Source organism: Dunckerocampus dactyliophorus, chromosome 12 (assembly GCF_027744805.1).
Source record: "Dunckerocampus dactyliophorus isolate RoL2022-P2 chromosome 12, RoL_Ddac_1.1, whole genome shotgun sequence".
Lineage (NCBI taxonomy): Eukaryota > Metazoa > Chordata > Actinopteri > Syngnathiformes > Syngnathidae > Dunckerocampus > Dunckerocampus dactyliophorus.
Window position 1 is genome coordinate 30,159,301 of NC_072830.1, and position 25,649 is coordinate 30,184,949.

The 25,649-nt window shown below is 41.5% G+C and overlaps 1 protein-coding gene across 7 annotated transcripts in view; it reads right to left on the reverse strand.

Moving 5' to 3' along the window:
• The window catches only part of LOC129191056 (neurobeachin-like), a 249,397-nt gene that overhangs the window by 206,789 nt on the left and 16,959 nt on the right, over nucleotides 1–25,649 (reverse strand). For 6 of the 7 annotated variants that reach the window (XR_008573133.1, XM_054794030.1, XM_054794029.1 and 3 more), the window contains exons 2-6: nucleotides 6,135–6,366; nucleotides 5,959–6,059; nucleotides 5,734–5,829; nucleotides 3,808–3,929; nucleotides 361–487 (exon numbers count right to left, since the gene is read on the reverse strand). Coding sequence is in view for 6 of the 7 variants with exons in the window: in XM_054794030.1 (XP_054650005.1) it covers nucleotides 361–487; nucleotides 3,808–3,929; nucleotides 5,734–5,829; nucleotides 5,959–6,059; nucleotides 6,135–6,366 (678 nt within the window). In the remaining variant the exon portion in view is untranslated. Of the gene's footprint in view, nucleotides 1–360; nucleotides 488–3,807; nucleotides 3,930–5,733; nucleotides 5,830–5,958; nucleotides 6,060–6,134; nucleotides 6,367–25,649 lie in introns of those variants that run through there. The other variant, XM_054794034.1, reaches the window with a different exon arrangement.

The following is a 25,649-nucleotide window of genomic DNA, read 5'->3' on the forward strand; positions in this document are numbered from 1 at the left end:
AGGTTGATCAAGCCTTGGCAGTCGGTGCAACTCATTCCTACAGGTGTTCCGAGTCTGTCTGCATAAAAACAGTGTTGGGAACACACTGTAGTACTATACCCTCGTGAACATCAGTTGAGCAGCATCGTACTAGAGAAAGTCATTTGCTGCTACAAAAATGGCAGGAAAAACGGGAATTAACAACGGAAGAGAGACAGAGCATCTTCACACTTCAAAACGTAGCTTTTTCCTCCAGGGGAATTGGAGTGTTCTAAAAGTTTTGACCAGTAGTGTATATTATCGTACTTCATTGGTTTGCTATAAACAAAAAGAAGAACAACACAACAGGAGTGTGTTATTAAATGCCAAAGCTGCACTTACCTTTCTAGGTTGGAAATCATACTTCACGCAATGCTGGAAACCTTTTCCTTTAGATTTGAGAGATGTGACAATCAGGCAGTTGCCCACAAAATGTGCAGAGTAGCCGATACCCTTGCTGGTGCGAAAGCTGTAAACATAAATGCCTGCATGTGTTATCATGCATGGGCCATTGGGTATTAGGACCGCTAAAAAGATAAATACATGTGTTAAGTACCAGATATTCCAAGTATTCCAATGAATATTTATTTAAAAATCACACTGGAGTTAGTACAACACAAACGTTGTATTCTTAGCCGGGGCGCTTATTTACCAACATCGTAAAGACGACGCGCCATGAGCTGGAAGCAGGTGATAATTGGAGAGGGAAATGTAAAAACTTGTTTTACATAATAACTCATTGTTTTCAACTTAAATGATTATATGGAATGCATGAGAAATGTGAAAAGGAAAATGTGTCTCTTTGACTAAATGGTTATTAACTTTGTATTAATTAAGTATGTGCAGTAAAACAGCAGCAACAGAACCAATATTGTAATAGCAGTTAAGAGCCAATTAATACCACTGAAAGGTTCATTATAAACAACAACGCGTCAGGTGTGACGCGTATGAGTATCACACTAACAGCCGAGTGGCACCACCAACATTTTAAAGCACATGCACAGGTAGCTAATGCTGCTGAATGCTGACCACTCATGATACTTTCAATGCAGGTACTTTAATTTTGTGGAGGTAATAAACAAAAACTACATCAGGAGGTTGTCTACAGCCGCAGCTGTTAATGCTTTTGTAGACCACGCGCACAGCGGGGGGGAGGGGGGGGGGGGGGTACGCCAAACCATAACATGCAAACTCCACACGGATTTGAGCGCAGAACCACTTGGCTGCGAGGCAAATGTGCTAACCACAGGCTCTACTGTGCTACCCTGGGATCTAACTACTCAAGAGAGTAAAATGAAGGCACATTTTGCAGGCATGCGATCGAGTAGCAAGTGAGAGGGAAGCTTAGTGGGTGAGCAAATACTCCTGATGCTCTGCTGGTTTAATCCTTCCACTGTGATCTTTCTGATAAGAGATGGTCCATGCAGAGGAAATGACACCTGTATGGCACACGAAACAAACACTCACTGAAGGCACACAAACAACTCTGGACATTCATTTCTCCGCCACAATAAACTCTCTGCACTCCCACACTCTTTAGATCTATCACCGTCTTCAATCTTCAGCCCTCTAAGAGCACGTCCCACTGAGATCACCTACAATGACCTCTGCCAAGGCAAACAAACCAAACGTCTTTTTATGCTGTGGCTGCTGAAACCTGCTTTAAACCTATTGTATAGCTAGTGCTACGACATCAGTGTTGTGTCAAGCCAGCTTGTGATTACATATCAGGAGAAAAGCTGCAAACCTTGGTTTGCTTTTGAAGTCAACACGTTTTTTAAAAAAAAATTTTTATTGCTGACACAGCCTTGCCACTGAGCTCCGAGAAGCCGGTGAGTGATGCATAAGGAAGATTAGCTCGACATATCTCACATTCAGGGAACTACTGCCACCTGAATACACAAAATAACATTTAAAAACACACCAAATCCTCTTTTGATGTTGGTGAAACCCAGAAAACAGCCTCCTGGGATTTCAACGATGAGATTCGAGTGTGGCCAAAGGGGGACTTCAAGTTAATTATTATCTGGGAATGAACATATTCTCTTAACAGAGTGTCAAAAACAGAGTGCAAAAACAAAGCAGCACAGCATGTAGCGTAATTTCCCTTGTATCAGCCACTACTTTTCTCTCACTCTTTGAACCCTGCATCTTGTACAGTCATGCAGCTCATCCAGGGCTAAAACGACAGTTCCCACAATGCTTGCAGTGCAGCTTCAAGAAGTGGTAGACTCCAGCAATTGTGTTTTGATTTGACAAATCTTAAGTACGGTGGATTAAGTGTAGAATTACTACAGCTTCTCTTCAGACTGCTCGGGGCGACAACCATCACTATTGTTTGATTTAGGGTAGGCTGGTGGTTCCCACACTTTTTACAGTTGCGTACCCTTCAGACATTTGACCTCAAGCCATGTACCCACTTACTCTTGCACACTTAAAACTTAAACCTTTTTATCTTAATTAACTTGAAATACTGAACATAACTAATTGGTTAATTAATAGTAATTTCTAGTAATTCCGGGTCAAAAATGTGTATTACATATGGTCACATTTTCACATGAGCACTGATAATAATCATCACCAAATCTTTCATTCAAATGTTGGCATCCTTCTTGTTTGAATGGGTTCAATTTGAGCTTGACTTTTCTTGTCCACTCACAAAGACTCTGGTTTAAGTCTGCATATGAATTACCACATTGAAGGGGAAAGTTTAAGAATCACGATAAAGCAGTATCCGAAGTACAAAAACACATCCAACCAACGATAGAGCCTCATTTTTCTTGGGAATCCCCACTCACAGTCACAGGTTTTGGACGCTGCACCGTGCGGGGACTGGACCACCACTATAAATGAAACCTTCAAGATGAAACACTCCTAATGCACAAAATAATCATCAGACGTACTTGTTTGTACATACTGTACGATGCACACAGAGCAATGAACCACTTCATGCTCTGTCTCCCTTCTGTTTTCTGCCCCGTTCCCCTACTGCCGTGACGTGTTCAGGCGCACTCATAATTGTGCATGTTAGGCGGTAATTGTTTTTCATTTGTATTCATGCACCCCCTGTTACAACCAGCGTACCCCACTTTGGAAACCTCGGGCGCAGGTTGATTGGTAATGCTTGAAAACTAGGTCGCATGGATGACGACTGAGAGAGACTGACAAAGTGTGTGATGAAGGAATTATGAGGCTGTTCAATTGTGAAGAAGAGGATGGCTTTAGTGGTTTTAATTCCCAAAAGGAGGAGGAGGACAGCGATGAATGACTTATCTGGTAGGCTATTGTTTAACTAGCCGTTTTACACGCATTCTTTGGCACTGTTTAACTACACTGTTCAGCGTTGAATAGTATTGAATAGAAAGTATTGAATCGAAAGTTTTTAAAAAAATATTTCAGTGTAACATCTTTCTGCGTACTAAATGTCACATGTCATGACATGGACACCTGCTGCTTATAGGCAGGTGTGGCCTGTATATGTACAGATCTTTTTTTCTCCTTTTAAATCGAGTGGGTGCGTCTAATATACCAGTGCGCTCTATAGTCCAGAAATTCCGGTACTCCTCATCTGCTTGGACGCGAGGCCACAAGATTTCATGCAGGACGTTGCCCCGTGCAATGTGTGCGCTGCTTGCCTAACACATCTCTGGAGAGCAGGAATGAGTTCTAATGAGGCGCTAAAGCTGTTAGAATGACAGAAGAAACAGGAACGTTTCCTGTCTTTTGGGGTCCCTAATGTAGACAGACCACATCCTGGCAAATACACTGGTCGCTTGCGGTGTTGCTCACCAGTAGAGATAAGGTTTGTCCTTGTGAACGGTGATGTTGTTCAAGGGATCCATCCTGAACCATGTGTTGAACGTGAAGCCATTCTGGTAAGGCCACTTGGCGATCGGAGGTAAAGCAATGGCCTGGGGGAGCCAAAAGAAAGCATAAATGAAGTTAGTTTCATGGGTTTTATACCTACTTTGTCAACCATTGCTTAGCTCACATAAGCATTGAGCTTCTGGTGTTCATGTGTAACATAACTTTTCAGTCTTTATAAAGAGGATTTTATTATAATTTCTTTACAAATAGTATTTGCGTTAGATGCATGTGCGTGTTTAAAGAGTGTTTTATTCTTTTAACATATTAATACAGTATGACCATGATTACCTTATTTTTCCACTTTTATGTTTGTTAAGAATGTTAAAATAGGGGCAGCCCTCCCCTCACTGCAAGACATTTATAAAACTAGAGTCCTACGAAGAACACACAACCTCATCAAGGACAGCACACATCCACAACACTCATTATTCACACTCCTACCGTCAGGCAGACGCTACAGGAGTTTGAAGTCCAGGACCACAAGGCTGGCAAACAGCTTTTACCCACAGGCCATCAGGCTTCTCACACACGTTGCACGCAACACACGCACATACTCATGGCACTATTTATTTATTTAATTGTTTGTTTGTTTGTTTGTATTATTTATCTGTATTAATGTCTCTTCTGTTGTTGTTGCTTAATTTATTGGTATTTATGTTTCTGATGTTCTTATTCTTTCTTGTGTTTTCTTTCTTTTCTTGGGAGAATGAACAGAATAAGAATTTCATTGCATGGTATAACTGCCTGTTTTACTATCCATATCACAATAAAACTCTTGAATCTTGAATCTTTTATGATCCAACAGTTTGGCCCCGGTACGATGTCATGAACGCCCCATTAATTCCTTGGTTTTTATTTATTTTGGGAACAAAAAATAAAAAAATATATACAAAGGTAAAGCCATCCAGCTTTACATCCAACAAAAGGCTGTGTTCAAGAGGGGTGTCACAAGACCTTGTAAGATTAAAACGTGACAAGATTTCTCGTTCAGAAAAAAAAAATGTGTGGTGGGCACTACTGGGACCAAAATCAATTCATTACCGGTAATAAACACACAATAAATGACAATGAACTGGATCATTTTGCCGGCTTCCATATATTGTGTGTTTGTTGGCAGGAAGAGAGTTCACTCTGTGCATTGGTTTCAGCACCTTGCCGCATTTGTTCCACAGAACAATGGCATGAACGGAGTGGAGTGAGCCCTTTTGTCAGCGATACATCCTTTTTGTCTCGGTGGGTGGAGGCAGAGCTCGTAGCATACACACAGAGTACAAAAGAGTGTAACGTAGTAGAAACGACGTGAATAGATTGCAATATATTATATATGTAGTAGTAGTAGTAGTAGTAGTAGTACTTTATTAATCCCACAGCAGGGAAATTCACTTGTTACAGCAGCAAGCAAGATACACAAGTAAAGAATGCATAGTGACATAGTGACTACAACATGGTTCAGGTGGTGCAGGTGTTGTAGAGCCTGACAGTGGTCGGTATGAAGGACCTGCGGAACCTCTCCTTCTTACACCGTGGGTGTAACAGTCTGCTGCTGAAGGAGCTGCTAAGGGAACCCACAGTGTCATGTAGGGGGTGAGAGGTGTTGTCCATGATGGATGTAAGCTTAGCCAATATTTTTGGTATTTCACTGTGCTTTTCTTAAAAGTAATGTTAAAATCTCATCTCGTCCTTGTAGACCCAATTTTGTGTATCGCCTCGTCAAATGAGTGTCTCCTGACACCCCTAGTGTTCAAGCATGAAGTTTTCAATGTACAAGTGATCTTTGACCCTTAGTGCATTTTAATTCACGTGAGGTGTGGACTAAATAGCAATTTAAAACAGGCTATGAAGACTTACAGCTGCACTGCGACCAGGGAAGTTGAAGAAGGCGTCCGGCCCGTGTCTCTGGGGCATCTGATTGAGCACCGACAACATCTTGACAGCATGTCTGGGCTGCACAGGAGGTACACAAATGCATTGAGTGTTAGGTCAATTACACAAGACCCCAGGGTAGTCCATTTGAAGCCATGTGAAGTGACAATCCTGTCCGTCACAGTGCATCCGGTCCTTGTCACCACTCACCCAGAGGCCGCCTTCCCCTCGCAGCCTGCTGAAGAGAAGCTTCACCTCCTTCACCGTGATGCTGTAGCTGGCCAGCACTCCCAGCATGTCCACTAGCAAGTCTTCAAAGACAACATCCACATTACAACATCAGAAAGTACAGCATGGAAATCGATGGAAGTCTATAGTCCACACACCTGCAATCATGTCGTCCACCGAGCTCATCCTGAGCAGCACCTGTTGGATCAGGCCGACTTCGGTGCTCATCTGCAGGTTGCGCATGCTCTTCCGGAGCATGGCGGTGAGCATGCTCCAGAGTTCCGCCTGGCAGGTGACATCGCAGTGCTCCAGCAGAGCCGGCAGGCAGCCAATGGCGTCTGCGTCTTGGATAATGAAGTTGGTCTCCAAATCGAACTCGCCAGCCACCAACTGTGGAATAAGACGAGAGGCACACCTGAGACGTGCGTGTGGTATGAACTGGAGTCTGTAATCGACCAACACACACAATTCCAAATTGCACTGAACGTCTGCAATGAGCAGTGGAGCACCTGTAGAGAGTACCAAGCATGCATTTTTTATTATTATTATTATTATAACTTAGAGGGGACAAATGTGTCTTTATAATCAAATAATATATTTTTGTGTAAGCCAAAGTCAGCTGGGGTAGGCTCCAGCTCACCCATAACACAAAAAGATGACAAGTGGATGCAATAACACCCTTGTCCTTACAGTATAACTCTGTCATTCGCTTAAGGGTGGTTTGTTTTGCAATTATTTTTCTTGACGCTACTTGGTTGTGCCAGCTTTACAGATGCCACTTCTACCCCGCAGCGGTGAAGACATCTGCTGTGGAAAAAAGGGGGTATATGTAACTTTAGAAATAACACAACAGCGCCACATGTCGCAGAATAAAGAAGACGTCTATTTGAGGTGAGGATTTTGCTGACATGGACACCAAATGTGTAGTACACACGCACGTGCATTAGTTATGTTTGTTGTCAGCTACTCATAGCCAGACTGTGACATTTTGCAAATAAAATATGAGGCATCGCGAGTAAATGTTTCATCTACTCACGCATGAGCGACCAGATAAAAGCACGCCATTGACGAGTGACGCACTTTGTCCCTTATTACCATAAGAATGAATAATAGTCTGTAAAATGTGGAGTCAACTGACGACAGCTTGTCACAAGCCAAGCGTATCGATGCCAGTATGTGTGATTGCTTAAGTTTCAATCGCAATTCATCCACTTTTCTACCATGTTTGTTTACACATTTTGCTCTCACTTTCTTCTGTCTCTCTGCTGGCAGCTAGCTAGCTAGCAACAGTTATCTGCCTAGCCTCTGGTCCACGAACTCCAGATGTGACTTTATTTTACCACGCTGACATTTAACTGTAAAACAAACAAGCAATGCATTCGTTCTGAGCTCGTGTTTGTCCCACAGGGAAGCTGTGATGGCTGTCACTAGGCCTGTCACGTTGGTCAATAAATCAATTAACCGCACAATATTTTTCATTTTTCATTTTGTCGGCTTTGACATATTGACATGAGTGTTTGTTTTCCTCCTCTCTTTTTACCAATGAACGGACCGCGTGAACCCTCCTGTCAGTCATTCAGTCCCTTTGTCCCAGTGAGTCGAGGCGCGCCACGCGCTAGCGAGTGCACTTCTTGCTAGCTGCGTGTGTCGTGTGCTACACGATCGAATACTTTCTTTACGCCTGTTGTGTATAAAACACGATCTGATGTCAATTTCAGCGCGGTTTGCACATCGTCATTTTGTGACAAAGACAATGAAATAAATAATACAAAGTGGAGGAAATTATGTTTCAGTGATTCCAGAAGTATAATGCCTCATTGTGCACCAAAGGCATTTAGCTGCATCTGAAACATGTGCTTTGACCAAACGCCAACAAAACGTCGTTGCTAAAAGTGAATGAAGAAAGTGTATATGCAAATGAGCTGACGTCTGCACTGACACACAATGTGAACCTCAGAGTATTTCTGGGTTATTGTTTTTTTTTTTACAATAACGAAAGTGACACTGAATCAAAATTAGAAATATTGTGATTGGAATTTAAGTGCAATTTTTGACAGAGTTCATTCTATTTTCATTCAGGAGGTTTTTTTGGTCTTTTTTTTGTTTGTTTGCATATGTTTGTTTGATTTATTTTATTTAACAGCTCTTGACATTCCAGTTACAATGTTAAATACGCATGGGAAATTAAAGTTTATTGCTTTTCATTTGATGGACTTGCATTATTTTGCCATATATTTTCATTATATTCATGAAAAAAATGGTCTCAAAATAATGTTGACAAAAATATCGTTTATCTGCAATAATTTGTGGGACAATTATTGTTCAGCGAAATTTGTTATCATGACAGGCGTAGCTTTCACGTTCATGGGGTACATGCTCACTTTTTAAGTGTCACTTAACAACCGCTTTCTCCGCTCTGATTTTGGGCAGCTCACCAAAGAATATTTGCTTCAACTCTTATCATTTTTATAATTCTTCAATTCAGACATTTTGCCTGTATTTAATGACAGATGACCACAAAAAAGCATCAAGACAATGAGCACACTGTTGGGGTGGAGATGTGAATAGATCACCTCTCCTTTCTTTTTGTCAAAGTAGCTTTAATAGTAGCTGGGAGTTGCATACACCTGCACTACCATAAAACCTGGACACTCAATTTATACAGTTTGATACTTAGATATCTAAATTGTGTTTTTTTTAAACAAAACAATACATATGATTGAACAATTAATTTCCCATGTATTAGTATTACTCTAAAACAGATATCAAATTAAATTCAGTATTGTGTCAAATGATACAAAATTTGCTTCACAATTTTGGCAAAAAAAAAATCCAAAAAAGGGGCGGGTTGGTTGACAACCAGTTAATTTGCCAATTTTATTTAATTATTATTAAATATTTTTTGTTGCTCACAAACTTCTGCTCCACACTTTCGCCCAGCAGTTGACAGTAACGCACAAATGAGCTAGTATGTCCAACCCACACCAATCCTAAAGAGGAAAAAAGGAGACAAACACCAAAGAAGAACAAGGCGGCCGGATGTGTGTGAAAAGAGCAGTATAGGAGTTAATGGTATTTATCAGTAATGAGAGGAAATGTGAATATTTACTTTGTTTGTTGATTTTGGTGTGCGGCCCTAAATTTTCTGCATGCGCTCCAAAAATGTAAAGTTAGGGGCCACTGTGTGTGCTCCTTGTAAAAAATTTTTTAAAAAGTTAGTCTGGAGCCCTGGGCCATTTTTATCCATCCGTCCATCCCTCTTCTAGGCCACTTACCCTCATTAGGGCCGCGGGTATGCTGGAGCCTATCCCAGTTGACTTTGGGCGACCCGCGGGGTACACCCGGGACTGGTCGCCAGCCAATGGCAGACAAACAAATAGACAAACAACCATTTACACTCACATTCATACCTATGGACTATTTAGAGTCTCCAATGAAGCTAACATGCATGTTTTTGGGATGTGGGAGGAAACCGGAGTACCTGGAGAACACCCACACACACACGGGGAGAACATGCAAACTCTACACAGAGATGTCCAACAGACATTGTAACCCAGGTCTTCCCCATCTCCTAACTGTGTGGCCAACACGCTAACCACTCGGCCACCGTGCAGCCCCATTTTTATACATAATTGGAAAAAAATCATCTGTTCTTTTAAACCACTATTGGTTAGATATGCTCGCCGGTTGTGGTGTTCTTATATTTTTTAGTTGAAAACGATGTAATCTTGAGCCAGCTTCTTATCACGAATCATTAGGGGTGTCACAAGATATCGCGAGATTAAAAGATGATAAGATTTGTCGTTCAGAAAAATAAGTCTCATAGACACTAGGCCTGGGACATCAAATTAATTATTAATGAGCTCAATCATTTTGCCAGCCTTAATATATTGCCATGTGCATGCGTGTCTGTTTTCCTCGTCTCTCGCCTCAGGCAGGAAGAGGCTTCACTCTGTGCATTGGTTTCAGCACATTGGCATGTTTGTTCCATAGAACAACAGCATGAACGGAGTGCGCCCTTTCGTCAGTCATACAGTCTTTGTTTTTTTTTTGTGGGTGGAGGCGGGCTGCTAGCATACACACAGAGTCCAGGAGTGTGTAAGGTAGTAGAAATTCAATTAGTAGATTGCAATATCATGGACCGAAATTAACCTGACGCAAGACGCTAAACACGTGCAAAAACTGTCAAAATCTTGCAGATTTTCCATCTAAGACAAATTATTTTGCGTTTGATCGGGTCAGTTCGGTCACGGGAATAAGGGCGCAATATAATTTGCGAAAAACAAATTGCGCTGGAAAGTACGGTATTACGGTATTACGGCCATGGTGCGTATGAAAGCAGATCTCTGATTGGTTGTGAGACACATTCCCATCCAATCACGATCTGTGTTGCAGCAGATCGCCTGTTGCTGTTGGAAACAAATATGGTGGTCCTGCTGCTGTTTTAGCTGGCGATCTGCAGACTGAACACGATGATTCAGTATTTTCATGTCACTCGGAGCGGGACAACAATAACAATAACAACCCTCTGAAAAAACAAAAAACAACGGCCGATGACTTGGATAAGCCCGCGGTTTCTCAGTTAGCCTCAACCTCAGCAAGCCCCTCCACAGGCACCAGTGACAGTTTCTGGACGCCGCCGACGCCGACAGTGAGTGATGGACGACAGCTGCCACCGAGACCTGGTGCAACTCATGTCGACATAACCAGCTTGTTAAAAACAGTTCGGAAGTGGATGAAAGAATTGAACACGGACATTGGTTACAAAGTCAAGACGACAATTGTGTTTACGAAATTTGGTGTGAGGTGTGCAAGGAACATGGTACTGGTTCAGATCGTGGGTTGGCTCTTGTGACTGGTAGCAACAGGGTGAAAAAGGAGGCAATACAGCAACACATTAAATCAACACTTCACCAACGGTCGTTAGCAACCAGGCACGCCAAATATTTGGAAGCAAACAAGAAACCAACTCCAATTGAAGACGGCTTTAAAAGGGCTGATGAAAAAACATTGGAAAAAATGGACAATTTTTTTTGCTTGAAAATTGCTTCTTAGATGAGCAATTTGCTTGTAAAGTTAAAATCTACAAGCAACAAATTGCTTCCACTGGATTTTGGCAATGTCTACCTGAATATATTGTCATATATTTCTTCATTGAACTTTTTGCAAAAGTCGTGTTAAAATCCCGCCTCGTGTCGTGCTCGGAGACCCATTTACGTGTGTCGTCTCATCTCGTAAACAGTGTGTCTCGTGACACCCCTGGTAAATATGATACTTTTTCTATTGCTGTATATATACACAGTATATGCTGAAAGACGGAGACGAGGTAAAACGTCCTACTTCTTTTCGGATGCGTTGGATAGTATGTTTACTTATTTGTACTCTACACCATCATATTCTAGCATATCTGAAGTAAAACATTCACTCAATTATTTATGACTATATTACAAACATGTTTGCACATCTCATTGCACATGTCTATAGTGACAAAAAAGGCATTCTATTTTATTCTTTTCTATTCTATTTCAGGGAAGACTGTTTTGAAGGTCAAGTGTCCAAGAGCACCTTGCTAAAAGGTTTTGATCAGAATTGAACCACCCATGAAAATAAAACTGCCTCTTCTTTAAAGGAAAGTGGAGAGGAATGGAGTTCCTATGATGCTTTTTAGTCACAAATAACCATCGAGAAAGTTGAAAACAAAAAATCGATACCACAGTTCATCAAGTTCAACAAGCATGAAATTAGCCCGTCCAAAGAAGCGCGTGGTGTGTGTGTGTGTGTGTGTGTGAAATATATATACAGTATATGAGCGCTGACAACACCATATTGGTGAGCATCAATGTGAGAAGGTGGAAAAGCCAAAGCACATTACTGTGATTGACAGCTAATGGCATAGGTGGGATGGGAAGCAGCAGGAGGCAGTGGACTGATACAAGTTTAAAGGAAGTTATAAGCTGAGAATCACTCAGAATTCAATTTTGGTGGGTGGAGTGGAGCAGATGTATACACAAAAACACATTTTCATGGGTGGAACAACAGAAAGTAGAGCTTGGTCTTTAAATAAGTGTTCCTTGACGTGCGATTACTAAAACAAAAAAAAACCTCACCCATCTTTTATTTCCTCAGCTGTAAGTTGACTAAAAGGTTTGCCATGGCAGTTTATTGTGGGGCGCATAAAGCACGGCGGTGTATTTGTATTCAGACGAAGCGCTGGCAACAATGAAAGAAAGCGTACATTGCAAGCTAATGAGGTGGTGGTAATACGCATGTCTCAGCTGCAAATGGAGAAACAATGGGCAGATGACTGAGGTGGCTGAAACAAATCCGTCCTCAAACAGTTGAAGTCCTATGGAAGATAACAGACTGGGGGCTAAGCTGGTGTTCTGCATGCACAAAGTGCCCACTTCCGCCAAGTGCCTCGCGCCACCTTGCACATCATGCATGCAGACAAGCCAGCGAGAATAAATTACGGCTTCCCATCCTTGCCATGATGCATCTGGTGGCCACATTTATGTGGCTAGCGGTGAGTGGCTCCGCAGAATGGAAGCAGTTTTGATCAGGCTGATTCAAGCTTCTGCTGCAGCCCTTCCACCCAATATTGGATACAAGGAGGAGGGAGCAAAAGGAATGAGGTCTAGACCAAACATCATCACTCCGCTGTAGCCATTAATCAAACTGGCACGCAGGCACATCACAACCAGCACTCGTGGTGTAATTGCAGACTACGAGCTCCGGGATCGCTCAGACTTTGCTGTGAGGGGGGGTAAATGCAGACACAAATGTGCTGATGATGCACTTAAACGAGGAGAGCGAAGCTTTGCTCAGGCACCCAAATCAGTCGCAGCATGGATAACATTTCATTTGAAGGATGTAAACTTTAGATTTGGATTTAATTCCTGGTTCGGTGGTTTCTCAAAATGCATTTATTAGTGCACTGCAGAAATACCGCATTGACTCGAATATAAGACGCTATTTTTTCATCTTATATTTAAGCTCTGGAGGTTTGTACAGTACATGCAAACAAACAGGGGGTAACCAAAATGTAGCTCTAGTTCTGTACTACTGCACTGCAATAGACCAAATTATTGACAATCGTGTGATAACAAAATGCCAAAACCCAAAGGAAAATCATCTTTGAGCAAACACGGACATGCACGTTTCTATCGAACTAGAGTGGTAATGACACATTTTAGTCTATTAGCATGTCAGCCCATATGCATTCACATCATTCCGAGTAAATCTTCAATTGTTTCAAGATGTGAATCATGAACTTCGAAGATGTGCTGTTTGGATGCCCCAGATTCCAGACAAGCACAACAAGACGTCCGGGAAGGCTTCATCGTGTGGCGTCCCACTGAGATGGAGCTCAGACTCAGCAGCTGGCAGTTCACACCATACGACCATGCTTGCAGGACTTTGCAGACAGACAGAAACCTAACCCATTTCTGGACTCCCGGGGGGGAAGGAAACCCTTTGGCTAATTCATAGGTTTTCAATTAAGCATCTCTGTGCCAGATTATGATGGTGCTCGAAAGCTCGGTGGAGCCGTGGCTGTAATGATTTGCAGCGGAGCAGAGACAGCAGGAAGGCTATTTTCCATTGGGTGGCTGGAAACTAATGGGACTTTAATTGGGCTTGAACTGGTGTTGGTGCAGAGCTGTGGTTACTGTGGAGTGACAGCTTCATATAATATATATATATATATATATATATAGATATATATATAGATATATATATATAGATAGATAGATAGATAGATAGATAGATAGATAGATAGATAGAGATAGATAGAGATAGATAGATAGAGATAGATAGAGATAGATAGATAGATAGATAGATAGATAGATAGATAGATAGATAGATAGATATAAGTGACTTCATATAATCACCCCCACAAAATACTGCATGGCAAATCCAAGTGTTGCTTTTAAACGATTGGTTTGCATCTAGGTGGAATAAAATTCATAAAAATCAGTTCCATTGGAGCTCTAAAGCATCCTCCCACTTAAAACCACTTCTGATTAGGCCGCGGCTGAAGGATCAACGTTGTCATGGTGACGGGCTGGAATGTTTGGACTTGAGACACTTTCAATGCAAAGCCTGCAGGGGGGCGCTAAATTGAGTGAAAATGAATAGGACTGATGTCTTATTTGGGAAACCAGCAGGAAGAGTTCAAGTATCAGAGGAGTCCCATACTATGAAATGAACAGAATGGGACTTGTCACAGTTCCAAATGCCAGACTAGGTAAACAGAAGCAGAGAGGAGGAAATATGAATTGCTTAACGAACACACCATATTACAGCCTATTCTTTTAAATTAAGGTCTCGGAAAAGCCAGACGCGACCGTCCCAATCAAGGACTTTAGTGTTGTTAGCGCAGTAAAAAAGAAGGGAGAAGCAACAAATCACGTTGCAGCCAAGAGCGTTATGGTTCCAGAGGGAGGTAGAGTCAGAATGCACAATATCTCTGTAGACCACAACAAAGCCACGGCAGATGTGTGGAGCTCCACCAAAGCTTCATCATGCGTTCACCTTGCAGTAAACTCAAGCACCACATTTATTATGTCAGAGGAAAAAAACAAAACAGTGCAATCTTGATTAAACATCCTGGGAGAGTCACTTGAATTCACCATTGTGCAGCACTGGGAGGCTGTATTTTATTTGTTTTTATTAATGTCCTCTAATGTGAATTGATTGCTCGATCTGACACAGATGCTGCAATTAGTCCAATCAATGGGAAAAAGAAATTTATACAAAAAAGCAATGATTAAGCAAGAAGGGTAAAGGGCAGAGAGGTGTTCTGAATATTTAAGATGCAGAGCAAAAATGCATTACCATCTTTCTCTTAAATAGAAGGGAGGGAAATGTGTTGCCAGTTCGCAGGGAAGCAAGATGTAAGGTCAAATCGATAGTTAGGGCTTTTCCGCATGACTGGATTATCAATTTGATTCTCATTATGGATCATTTGCCACGGAAATGGAACCAGAACAATTACGTCTTCAGGACTAAAATCAGCTGTCATCTTGAATTCCTGAGACATGAAAACTTTAAAATTGAAAAAATTTTACAGATAATGAAGGTGCAATACAGTCTTGGAAAAAATGATTAGGCCACCCTTGTTGCTTCAGTTGATTGATCCATTTGAATGCCCGGTACAGCTACAGGTACATTCGCTTGGACAAACACAACGATGATAACAAATATAGCTCACAAGAGTTCCATTTAAGAGCTGACATCAACCAAAATCACTTAAGTTCTTATGTGATTAGCTATAGCATTGTACTGCCAAAAAATGAAACTCTTATGAGCTGTTTTTGTTGTCATTGTTATATTTGTCCACACAAAAGTACCTTTAGCTGTATCAGGAATTCAAATGAACAAGAAACTGAAGAAACAAGGGTGCTCTCATCATTTTTTCCATGACTGTAGATAAGGTTGCATCGTGTGTTCCTGTGCAACTCAAGCTCGCCACATCAACCCTCCCGCCACATCTTCTTATTCTTTGGCAGACCAGGTGCACATTATAATGGCGTGTTAAGAAGCGTTGTCACATTCCATACATACTTAACAGGTCGCTCTTGAACCAGTAGCTCGCCGTCTGATCAGTTGAGCAGCTCACAAAAGAATATTTGCATAAACTCTTAGCATTTATTATACAGTAACTGTTCAAGTCAGACATGATGCCTGCATTATTATTATAATTATTATTATAATAGCTCACCTATACTTTCTTTTTGTAGTAGTGTTAACGGTGCTGGAAGTTGGATGCACCTGCGCTATCATAAACCTGGACATTCAATTTATACTGTTTTATATTAATCAGGACAGATTTCTTTGAGAAACATATTTAAATTGTTATTTTATTCTGTTAATTGTGTTATTTATCACAAAAAATACGATTAAACAATTTACTTCCAATGTATTAGTATTAGAAAAAAAAAAGTCACCCGATTAAATTCAGGTTTGTGTGAAATAGTGCAACATTTGTTTCACACAATTAAAGGCAATAACAAACAGGTGGGCTGACTGGCCCTGCCAACAAGGTGACCGTATTTATTTTTGTTGCCAATCTTACCAGTTAATTTGCAGATTTTATTTTATTATTATTGAATATTTTTTGTTGCTGACAAACTTGTGCTCCATACTTCAGCCCAACAGGTGGCAGTAACCCGTAAATGAGCTACCGTGCCATTCCACACAGGAAGAAAGGAGATAAAACTACCAAAGAAAAAGGGCGGTACTGGAGTTATAATGTAAATGATGCACACTTGTTATTTATTGTTTGAGTATTTATCAGTAATAAAGTGAAAATGAGAGGAAATGTGAATGAATATTTACTTTGCAAGTCTATTTTGGTGTGCGCCCATACATTTTCTGTCTGCGCTCCTAAAATGTTAAGTTAGGGGCCACTGTACTCCAAGTAAAACAAGTTAGCTTGGAGCCCTGAACCACCACGACAGGAAAAACCGGAAGCGAATATTAACAGTAAGTTAATGAATACGCCTTCCTTGTTACTAAATGTCTTCCAACCCATAAAGTCACCTTGACAGGATTACAGAGAGCAGCATTTCCTGATGATGGCCCATGTTAAATGCAACGCAAGACGTGTGATCTAATCCCATAACAATAACAACGGAAGCAAACATCTTGCTCTCCATCTGTGGACGCACAAGCACGAAACCAAGCCCCTCTCATTCCCAGCTAATTAGATACATAAGATATGGAGCAACACTTGTGCGCTGGTATTAAACCCAGTGACCTTGACATCTAATTCGCCTCGCATCAAGTGTACAGTGCATGCAAAAGTCACTTGGACAGAGACGGTGGAGTGTGCAGTATATTAGATGAGATCATTGGGGGATGAGCGAAGATTCACACAATGGTCAAGACAAGAGCTAATTGATGCATGCAGGTCAAAATCAGGTCAAATAATGAGTCATTTGACTTATGACGCCAGGGAGGCACATTTAGACTGATTTTGTACTTATTTTTATTTTGTAAGGACATTATAATTAGTTCTTAAAGGGTCCCTGACGTTACTCGTCAACTTTGCCTATATATTGTTTGGAATTATGTTCAACATTATTCAATTTTTGAAAGCAAACAGTAAAGTCACAAAAATTACATTTACAGTTCATGGCACCACCCATGACAAGCTAGCTCGCAGCTCAGCCTCATGCCCGGAAGTGACGTTATCAGGGTGACACCTTTCAGCTAAAGCAGAGTAATGCTGCAGAGTAATGCTGCTCGAGGTGGATCGTCGACTTGGTTCAGTACATTTTTTATGAAAAATAGTAGTCATGCCAAAAAGTTGTGCTACTGCTGGATTTTCACAGGATCCGAGTGATACTGTAAGTTTGTTTTCTTTCCCAAAAGAGGAAGGTTTAAGACAACAATGGACAAAGCAAGTGCAGCGAACGAGGGACACATGAACGCCCACCTCCACACATGCACACAGTCACGACTGCACAGGTGGTCCTTGGGTTATGAACGAGTTCCCTTGCTCCAACCTGTTGTAAGGCAACTTTTAGTCTGAGTCGGAACTCATCCAGTGCCTAAATTAACACTTCATTCAGTGTGCACACATGAAGACATAAAATACTAGGAACATTTGCACATTACCATCCTGTTGGAACAGACATTACCTTCCTACTTCAAGCTGTTTCTTGAATTCAATAGTGTTTCTCACCTTCTTGATCAAAGTTCTGGCACATGCAGCTGTATTCAATTTCTAAAAAGCACAGACTCTCTGAAAGCCGATTTGTTTGACACTCAGAAATACGTACTGTGGACAGTGCTTATTAGGAGGAACAAGGGAGACAGATATGGAGTTGGTCATCATTCTATGAACTAATAAACCACCCACCCACGCATAACAAAGATGATTTTAAAATTCCCTGTCTGGAATCTTTCTACAGTTTCTCAACTCTAAAAGAACTACTATCAGTTCTTCGCAAAGACTGAGTCACCAATGCATGGAAACTGTTTTTGGGTACTTTAATCCGCGGAATGATAGCTAAGCAAAGAGACTACAGTAGTATGTTAGGCGCTTCAATAATTGAGACAGTGTGGGAAAAACAATCCATATTTTTGGCAGTAACTTTAGTCGAAAACCAAATCCTATGAAAACTGTGGCGTTCTAAAACTGACGTACCAATGTATCAATAATTTAAGGGACTGTGTGGTAACTTGGAACATCGTATAACCATGCTCACCTGTAGTGAAAATTGATGTTTGTTTGTTTTTTACTCTGGAGTAGGAAAACAGTTTTTAATGATTGCCAATGTGTGTTTGACCATAGCCTGCATGTCATATACATACATACAAGTAGAAGGGAAGGAGGTCAGCAGGAAAGTCTAATTCTGGGAGGGTGGATGGACAACAGACGCTAATAACTTACTTTGGTGTTTCAGCTTTAACAGTGTGGGGGCTCTGGGTAGCCCTCTAAAGTGACCAGGCTATGCTGGCATCATTATGCTCTAATAAGCAGCAGATGAGCGACGTTAATCTGCTGTTCAAGCAATGGTGTCATTGGCAGCAGTGAACAGAAAGCATTCCATCCGGACAGTAAGGCAGAGGTCATTCCTCTCTCTTTCTCAAAAGCCATTCAAGGCAAACTGCTGGTTGTAGGGGGCGGTGTGTCACTAATGGAACTGATTATGAGTTAATTTGTCTCATTACGTCTAATAAGGCTGGTCCACCCGTTTCAGCTATGCTAGCACTGCTTTTAATAAAAATGGCAGAAAAAGAGAAGAGGAAATACTGAATACTCTCGCCATCATACTAAGATCCTAAAAACATTTTGTGCCACATTTGTTTCTTGCAACCAAAAACGCCCAGTTAAGAACACCAGTCATTTTTGATCACGCATTTATCTTGTAATTCTTGTAATTCTTCGGGTTAAGATTTCAATTTGGACTACTAGTCTTGTAATTTTTATGTATATATTTGTCCAACATGGAGCACCTTTTTAAGGTCATGCCACAGCATCTTAATAGGATTCAGGTAAGGACTTGGACTAGGCCACTCCAAAGTGTTTTTCTTCAGCCATTCAGAGGTGGACTTGCTTGTGTTTTTTGGATCATTGTCCTGCTGCAGAACCCACGTTGGTTTCAACTTCTGGTCATCAACAGATAGCCGGACATTCTCCATCAGCAGAATTCATGGTTCCATTTATCACAGCAAGTCTTCCAGGTCATGAAACAGCAAAACAGCCCCAGACCATCACACTACCACCACCATAATTTACAGTTTTTCTGAAACGCGGTGTTACTTTCATGGCAGATGTAATAGGACACACACCTTCCAAAAAGTTCAACTTTTGTCTTGTCAGACTACAGAGTACTTTCCCAAAGGTCTTGGGGATCATCAAGATGTTTTCTAGCAAAATTGGACAAGCTTTAACGTTCTTTTTGTTCAGCAGTGGTTTTGGTCTTGGAGCTCTGCCATGCAGGCCGGTGTCTTTCTTAACCTAATAATTCGCAAATGTCATTGTTTAATCGCTTGTCATGTAAACAAACACGTATTGATACAGCTTAAAATGTAAATGAGAAAAAACGATAATATAGCGTTAGTATGTGGAAACATTGTACTCACGTGAAAGATTCCTTCAAAAGCGTTACAATAAGTTTCCTTGTTATACGCATGCGTAGTAGCGCTAGGTGGCAGAACTCATCATTCCACCGGTACGGCAGCACTATTATCATCGTTGTCGGTCAACATATTACTCACACCGAGGGTCACCGAATGTGGAAATGTGATTCAGAACAAGACAGAAGCAGAGGATAAGTGCTATAAACCGTTTACTCTCCACTGAACAACAAGCAACAACTACTGAGCAACAGTAGCAGCAACAAGCAGTGCTAACAGTGGCGGCTGCTGGTCATTCAAGGAGGGAAAGCGCATCATAAATGTGTTTATTTAGTTATATGTACATTCTAGTATCTACCATGATGTGCAGCTTGCTAGCAGCTGGAGCTGCTGCAGGGGTCTACTGTGCGTGAGTGATTGTGGCGGGGGAAGAAGCTTCGCAGCTGCCACTGCTCGCCGGCGAAAGAAATCGTAGAGTGACAGAAGACAGCCGGCAAACACAACGCGAGTCGTTTTTAACAAAGACAAAGTTGCTGGGGATCGGTAAAGTCTCCGAATGATGAAATGAAAAACTTGGAAAATGCTCGGGTGGATATTTATACTTTATATCCCTGATTTGCTCATTTCACTGTCAATCAAAAAGGGATTCTGCCTCGGACAGATCATCCAATCATCACGCAGAAGCCGAGCGTCCGGGTCCATAAACCCACTGCCCTATAGACCTCCCAAGATGCTGAGCGTCTGATGGGCGGGACAAGGCCCAGCCAACGACCATCCAGTTTCGCGCAGTGGAACAACCCACTCTACGCTTCCCAATGGAAGTCATAGGATTAACCAACATAGACTGCATTAAGAACTGATTTTATTTATTATTTATTCAGAAATAATTGGGGTTTTTTTGTTATTTATTTTAAATATATATATTTTATGCATTTATGTAACAATACATATTGTTAAACAATGACTGTTCAACAACAAAAATTCTTTTCAATAAAGTTATTCAAAAACAACACATTTTAGAGGTGTAATTATGATACATGAAACCGTGATATTTTTGCCCAAGGTTATCATGGCGCCACACTCTCATACCAGCCTATGCCTACTTCAAATGTATTTCTTTTTTCAATTAAAGGTGGTTACTTAAACATACAGTACTGGTCTTTTAAGGGTCAAAAAAAAAATCCATGTTTGATATGCATATTTCAGGCAAAGTAGTTTTCAAATATTGACTTATCTAAAGCGGGGGAAGCAGCGGGTTTTAGGAAGCTGATATTTTTTGTCATTAGGGTGAAATGTGTGAGTTGATGAAGGCCTTGTTGTTTCCCCACATCAAGTCATACTATTGTGGTCATTCAGCAACCCTCATAGCAACTAAATTGCTTCACTCACTTAATCACAGAGAATGAAATGAAAAGAAGAGAAATCTTTTGTAAGCCTGCTGGTGCCACAGTCTCTCTCTCTCTCAACTCTCACTGATGTGTTTATGCTGGGAAGACAGTGAAGAGAAAATGAATGATTCAAGCCCAGCCTGTGGAGAATGTTTGAGGTACTCATTCATCAGACATTAAAGCACATCAACATGCGCAGCTCCAAAACAGAAATGACGTCTTGAAGGCAGCTGCAGTAAAACCTGCTGGTCTGAATAGGGATGATAGGACAATGACTTTTGCGTGGGAATGTTGTCACTAGCAGACAGCAGAGGGCGCAATCAATTCATGACCAACTACTTGTTGGTCTGTGTAGATAAAACTAATGGCAAAGAGTTCGTTGTTAATACTGCAATACTGTTCAGCAAAGACAAGACAGTGAATTCAGTAAATCCCTGCCGATTCATGGTTTAGCATTCGCTCCCCTGCATATTCCCCCGCTTCTTTTCAATGCTTTAAAATGTAAACATATACAGTACGTACCATTAGTTACCTACATACTGTAGGCTGCACCAGTCTCTAAGCCGCAGATGTCCACGTCGTAACGTGGGATATTTAGTACACAGAAAAGAAGGATTTCTTTAACTTTTGATTAAATTCATGCTTTTTTCAGCAGCGCCAAATATTCCGTGTAACACGGCTTGATAAACAGTGCAAACAGCACATGAAACACGGCTATTTAAAAAGTAGTTCAAGTTCATCCTCATCCTGGGAACTAAATCCACTAAAGTCGTTTTCTTCAGCGTCAGAATAGAACATCCTCATAATTCCTTCGTCACACTCTCTCTCACTTTCATTGTCGCTCGTTTGTGATGAGTTTCTGCTACGATTGAGCAGTCCGCCAGGGAAATACTTCCCCGCACGAACGTTCCTTCTCCTCACCATGACAGCATTTCATTCACATGATGTCAATTTCCACATTTAAGATGGTAAAATAGTCCGCTTTTAGTGACCAATTCCGCCATTTCGTCAGCGATTCTGTTAATGCGGAAATCATAGGGTATAAGTCGCACCAGCCACAAATGCACAATGAAGAATAAAAAAAACATAAGTCGCACTGGACTATAAGTCGTAATTTTGGGGGCAACTTATTTTATAAGATCAGAGACCATGAATGGACATTTCATCTTGAAGGGCAAGTCGTACAGTAGTAATAACAATAAAAAGGAGAACAACAGGCTAAATAGGTGTCTGTTAACATAACGTGAATAGGTGGTATGTTAACATATTAAGAGTTATTCCAATAACTATAACCTGAACAACAGAACATAACTAGTTTACTTGCAGTTTGTAATCTGCAGAATATGATTATCTTTTAGGGGGTTTGTTTTCCATATTTCTCTGTTGTCTTTATAAGTTGATGTTTATATTGTAAGTGGTACAGGAGAGACAGAAGTAGCAGATTCTGGCACACAAGCTTAGAGCTCACTCTCGTGGCTGTCAGTGTGAAGAAAACATATAATTCGCTCTGGAGTATAAGTCTCAGGACCAGCCAAACCATGAAAAAAAGTGTGACTTGTAGTCCCAAAAAGACAGTAAATCTCAAACTGAGTACTGCATGTGTTTAGAAGCATGTTCCTACAAAATGTTGGTTAAATTCAAAATTGTATGGCCTTAGCAGCGTTCCAATTTCCATCTAAACAGCAATGAAATAACACAGCAAAGCTCTGAATATGTACACCACAAGAAAAGAGCAGAATGACAAATCAGTCATTAATTGAATAACAACAACAACAAAAAACTAAAGAAAGGCAGAGACTTGCATGCAAAGCTGTTATTGACAGTCTCTTGGCATTAAGTGCAGAAGGAATAATTTAAAAATCAATCCAAGCTCCAGTGCCATTCAGGCTGAGGGGGAAAAACATGACAAATAGACAAGCTGCAGTACACAAGCGAATGTATCAGAGGCGGAGAGTGGACTTGAGTCGTTTCATCAAGCTGCCACCCAGTGTGTGGCGCCTGTGTGTGCACAAGTGTACTATAGTGACTGATGGCTCTCTTAACGCTCTTATTTAGTCTACTGTGTAATTACTTGCATCATCACAAACTGTCAGCCTCAATCTGCACAGCATCACAAGCAGAATGCTGCGCACTGAGAGAAATGTCAACAAAGAAATGTTGTCATTCACACAGATGGACACGTACACACACGCACATTTCCGCCAGACGGTGTTGCAGGCTGCTAAAGCAAAACTGCAGGGTACAAGCACATTTATCCAGCTTTAACTGCTCACATGGCCAAAATAGGAGGGGACATTCTGTTCAGTTTGGGGGGAAAAAGCGTTTTTTTTTTTTATTGGAAAAAAAAAAAAGCCAAAACAATAAAACAAGTTTGGATTGTGTAGTATGGTCATTTACTAAATCATCATTTTGTCGTGCTTTCATTTATAGGAGGGGTTCAAATAAATTTCCGAGCTTTGCTGGAGGAACATTCTCAAGGGACAATAGTCAATCACTGGAGCACAAGGTTGTGATTTGATCTCTGTGGAGCTATTTGGCTCAGCGACAATAAATCACAAGAAGGGGCACTGGGTCCAGACGCTCCCAACAACCAAAACGCATTCTGACCGCTTCATTTAATTCTTTCGAATGGAAAAAGCATAGGTGAGAGGTGGACTATGAATGGACGAGAGCCTGAGAATTGACCACTTACAACTTTCAGTTAACATGCATTCTTAAAGACGAAGGAAAAAACAAAGGTGTTTTTCTTTCATCGCTGCATAAATCGTTGCTACACATTCTATATTGTTGTCTCTCTCTATTAGAAAATGGATACAGGAAGTGAACCAACTATCGGTAATTGCAGAGACACGCAAAAGGGGTAAGATTACATAAGCTCAGCTTCTTCCTACTCCTTTTCGGACATGTTGAATTGTGCAAGTGTAATCATGTGACGTTCGTGAATGTAAAATTGTTAAGCATGTCCAAGGCAAATAAAACTATGGTACTTCCCTTTGTTTAAAGTGGAGTTTGCTCGCTAGCGCCAGGTGCAACAACCAAACACATGCTTTCTGTTGTCTGCGACATCGCTGGCAGTGTCAGCCATAGACTTCTAGAGGGAGCATATGGTGTAAAATAAAGTGCTACAACTGTTTCCTTGGAAACAATGTCTCTCTGGCAGATTGACAACACAAGATTTAAAACCGAGGGACCTGGATATTATCTTCCACAGCCCAGAAGCCTATAGCACATGTTTGGACTTGCCAATAGGTGTGAGTGTGGAAATGATTTGGTCTGTTTGTTGAGGTCTCCAGGGTGATTTCACCTTTTGACCAACGTCAGCCGTGATAGGCTCCATCTCGCTGCAAGCCCTGCACAAGGATAAGCGCTGCAGATAATAAATGGATGGATAGGTGTGAATTATAACAGAGCAGCTAGGAGTGTGTATGTGGGTGCGTGTGTGTATTTTTATTTATTTATTTATTTTAGTTATTTATTTTGGGGGGGGGGGGGGGGGGGGGCATACAGGGGTTTGCTCCGTGGGGTCAGGTGCTGGGCGATACATCTCTGCCGCCCGTGCCTCCGCCGGGTGGGTGGAGGGTGTGCCCTTCTGCATCCCTTGGCGGGGCGGCCCTGTGTCGGGGGTCGGGCGGGGGTTGGCCCGGGGCGGGCCGGGCTCCGCTCCCTGGGGGTGGGGGTGGCGGTGGGGGGGAATTGGCGCTTCCGGCGCGGGCGGGCTTCTTTCCGGCTGTGGAGGCGTCTCTGGGCCTGCCGGTTTGTGGCCCCCGGTACCCGTCTGCCTTTGTGGGGTGTGATCTCTCGCTGGTCTCGGGGGTTGGCAGTCCTCCGGCCCGCTGGCGCCCTGTCCTTGGCTGGGATTACCTCTCTTCGGCCCCTTACTGGTCTTCCCGGGGGGGGGGGGCTCTCTGGGCTGGCTCTTGGGGCACTGATCTTTGTGCTGCCTGCCCCTATGGGCCTGGTGGCCTTCTGGCGGCCGGGGCCCGGCCTTGCTATTTGGGGCGGGGCTCTCTGGGAGGTGGAAGGCGGCCCCTTTCCTTTCATGCACTCTCAGTGACAATCACACGCCCACACATTCCTGCACCTTTATATATATATGAAGTCTTCCTTACATACAGAGATACCTGTACATATGCACACTCACAGTACATACGTACTTCCCCACATTACTCACTGAGTTATCCAGGGTGTTATTATGTTGTTGGTTTTATTACAGCGACGGTGATTTCAGCAGTATGACTATATATATATATGTGTGTATGTGCGGTATATATGTGTATATATATATATATATATATATATATATATATATATATATATATATATATATATATATATATATATATATATTTATGTATGTGTATGTATGTATATATGTGTGTATATGTATTTTTTTTTTTTTTACAATGATGTGCATTACAGTAACTTTGATTCTATTCACTATCATGGATAATCATTTCATTACTACAGTTATGTGTGACTGTTTCAATGCGGTATTATCATGGTGATCACTATCATAATTCATCATTTCATGACTGCTATTGTGTGCGACTGTTTCAATGCAGTATTGTCATTGTGATCACTGTCATAGGTCATCATTTCATGACTGCTATTATGTCTGATTGTCATTGACAGCTTTGTCATTGTGGTTGTTGATATTGATTTGTCCTTTATCCTTGTTCGTCTTTATAGTTGTCA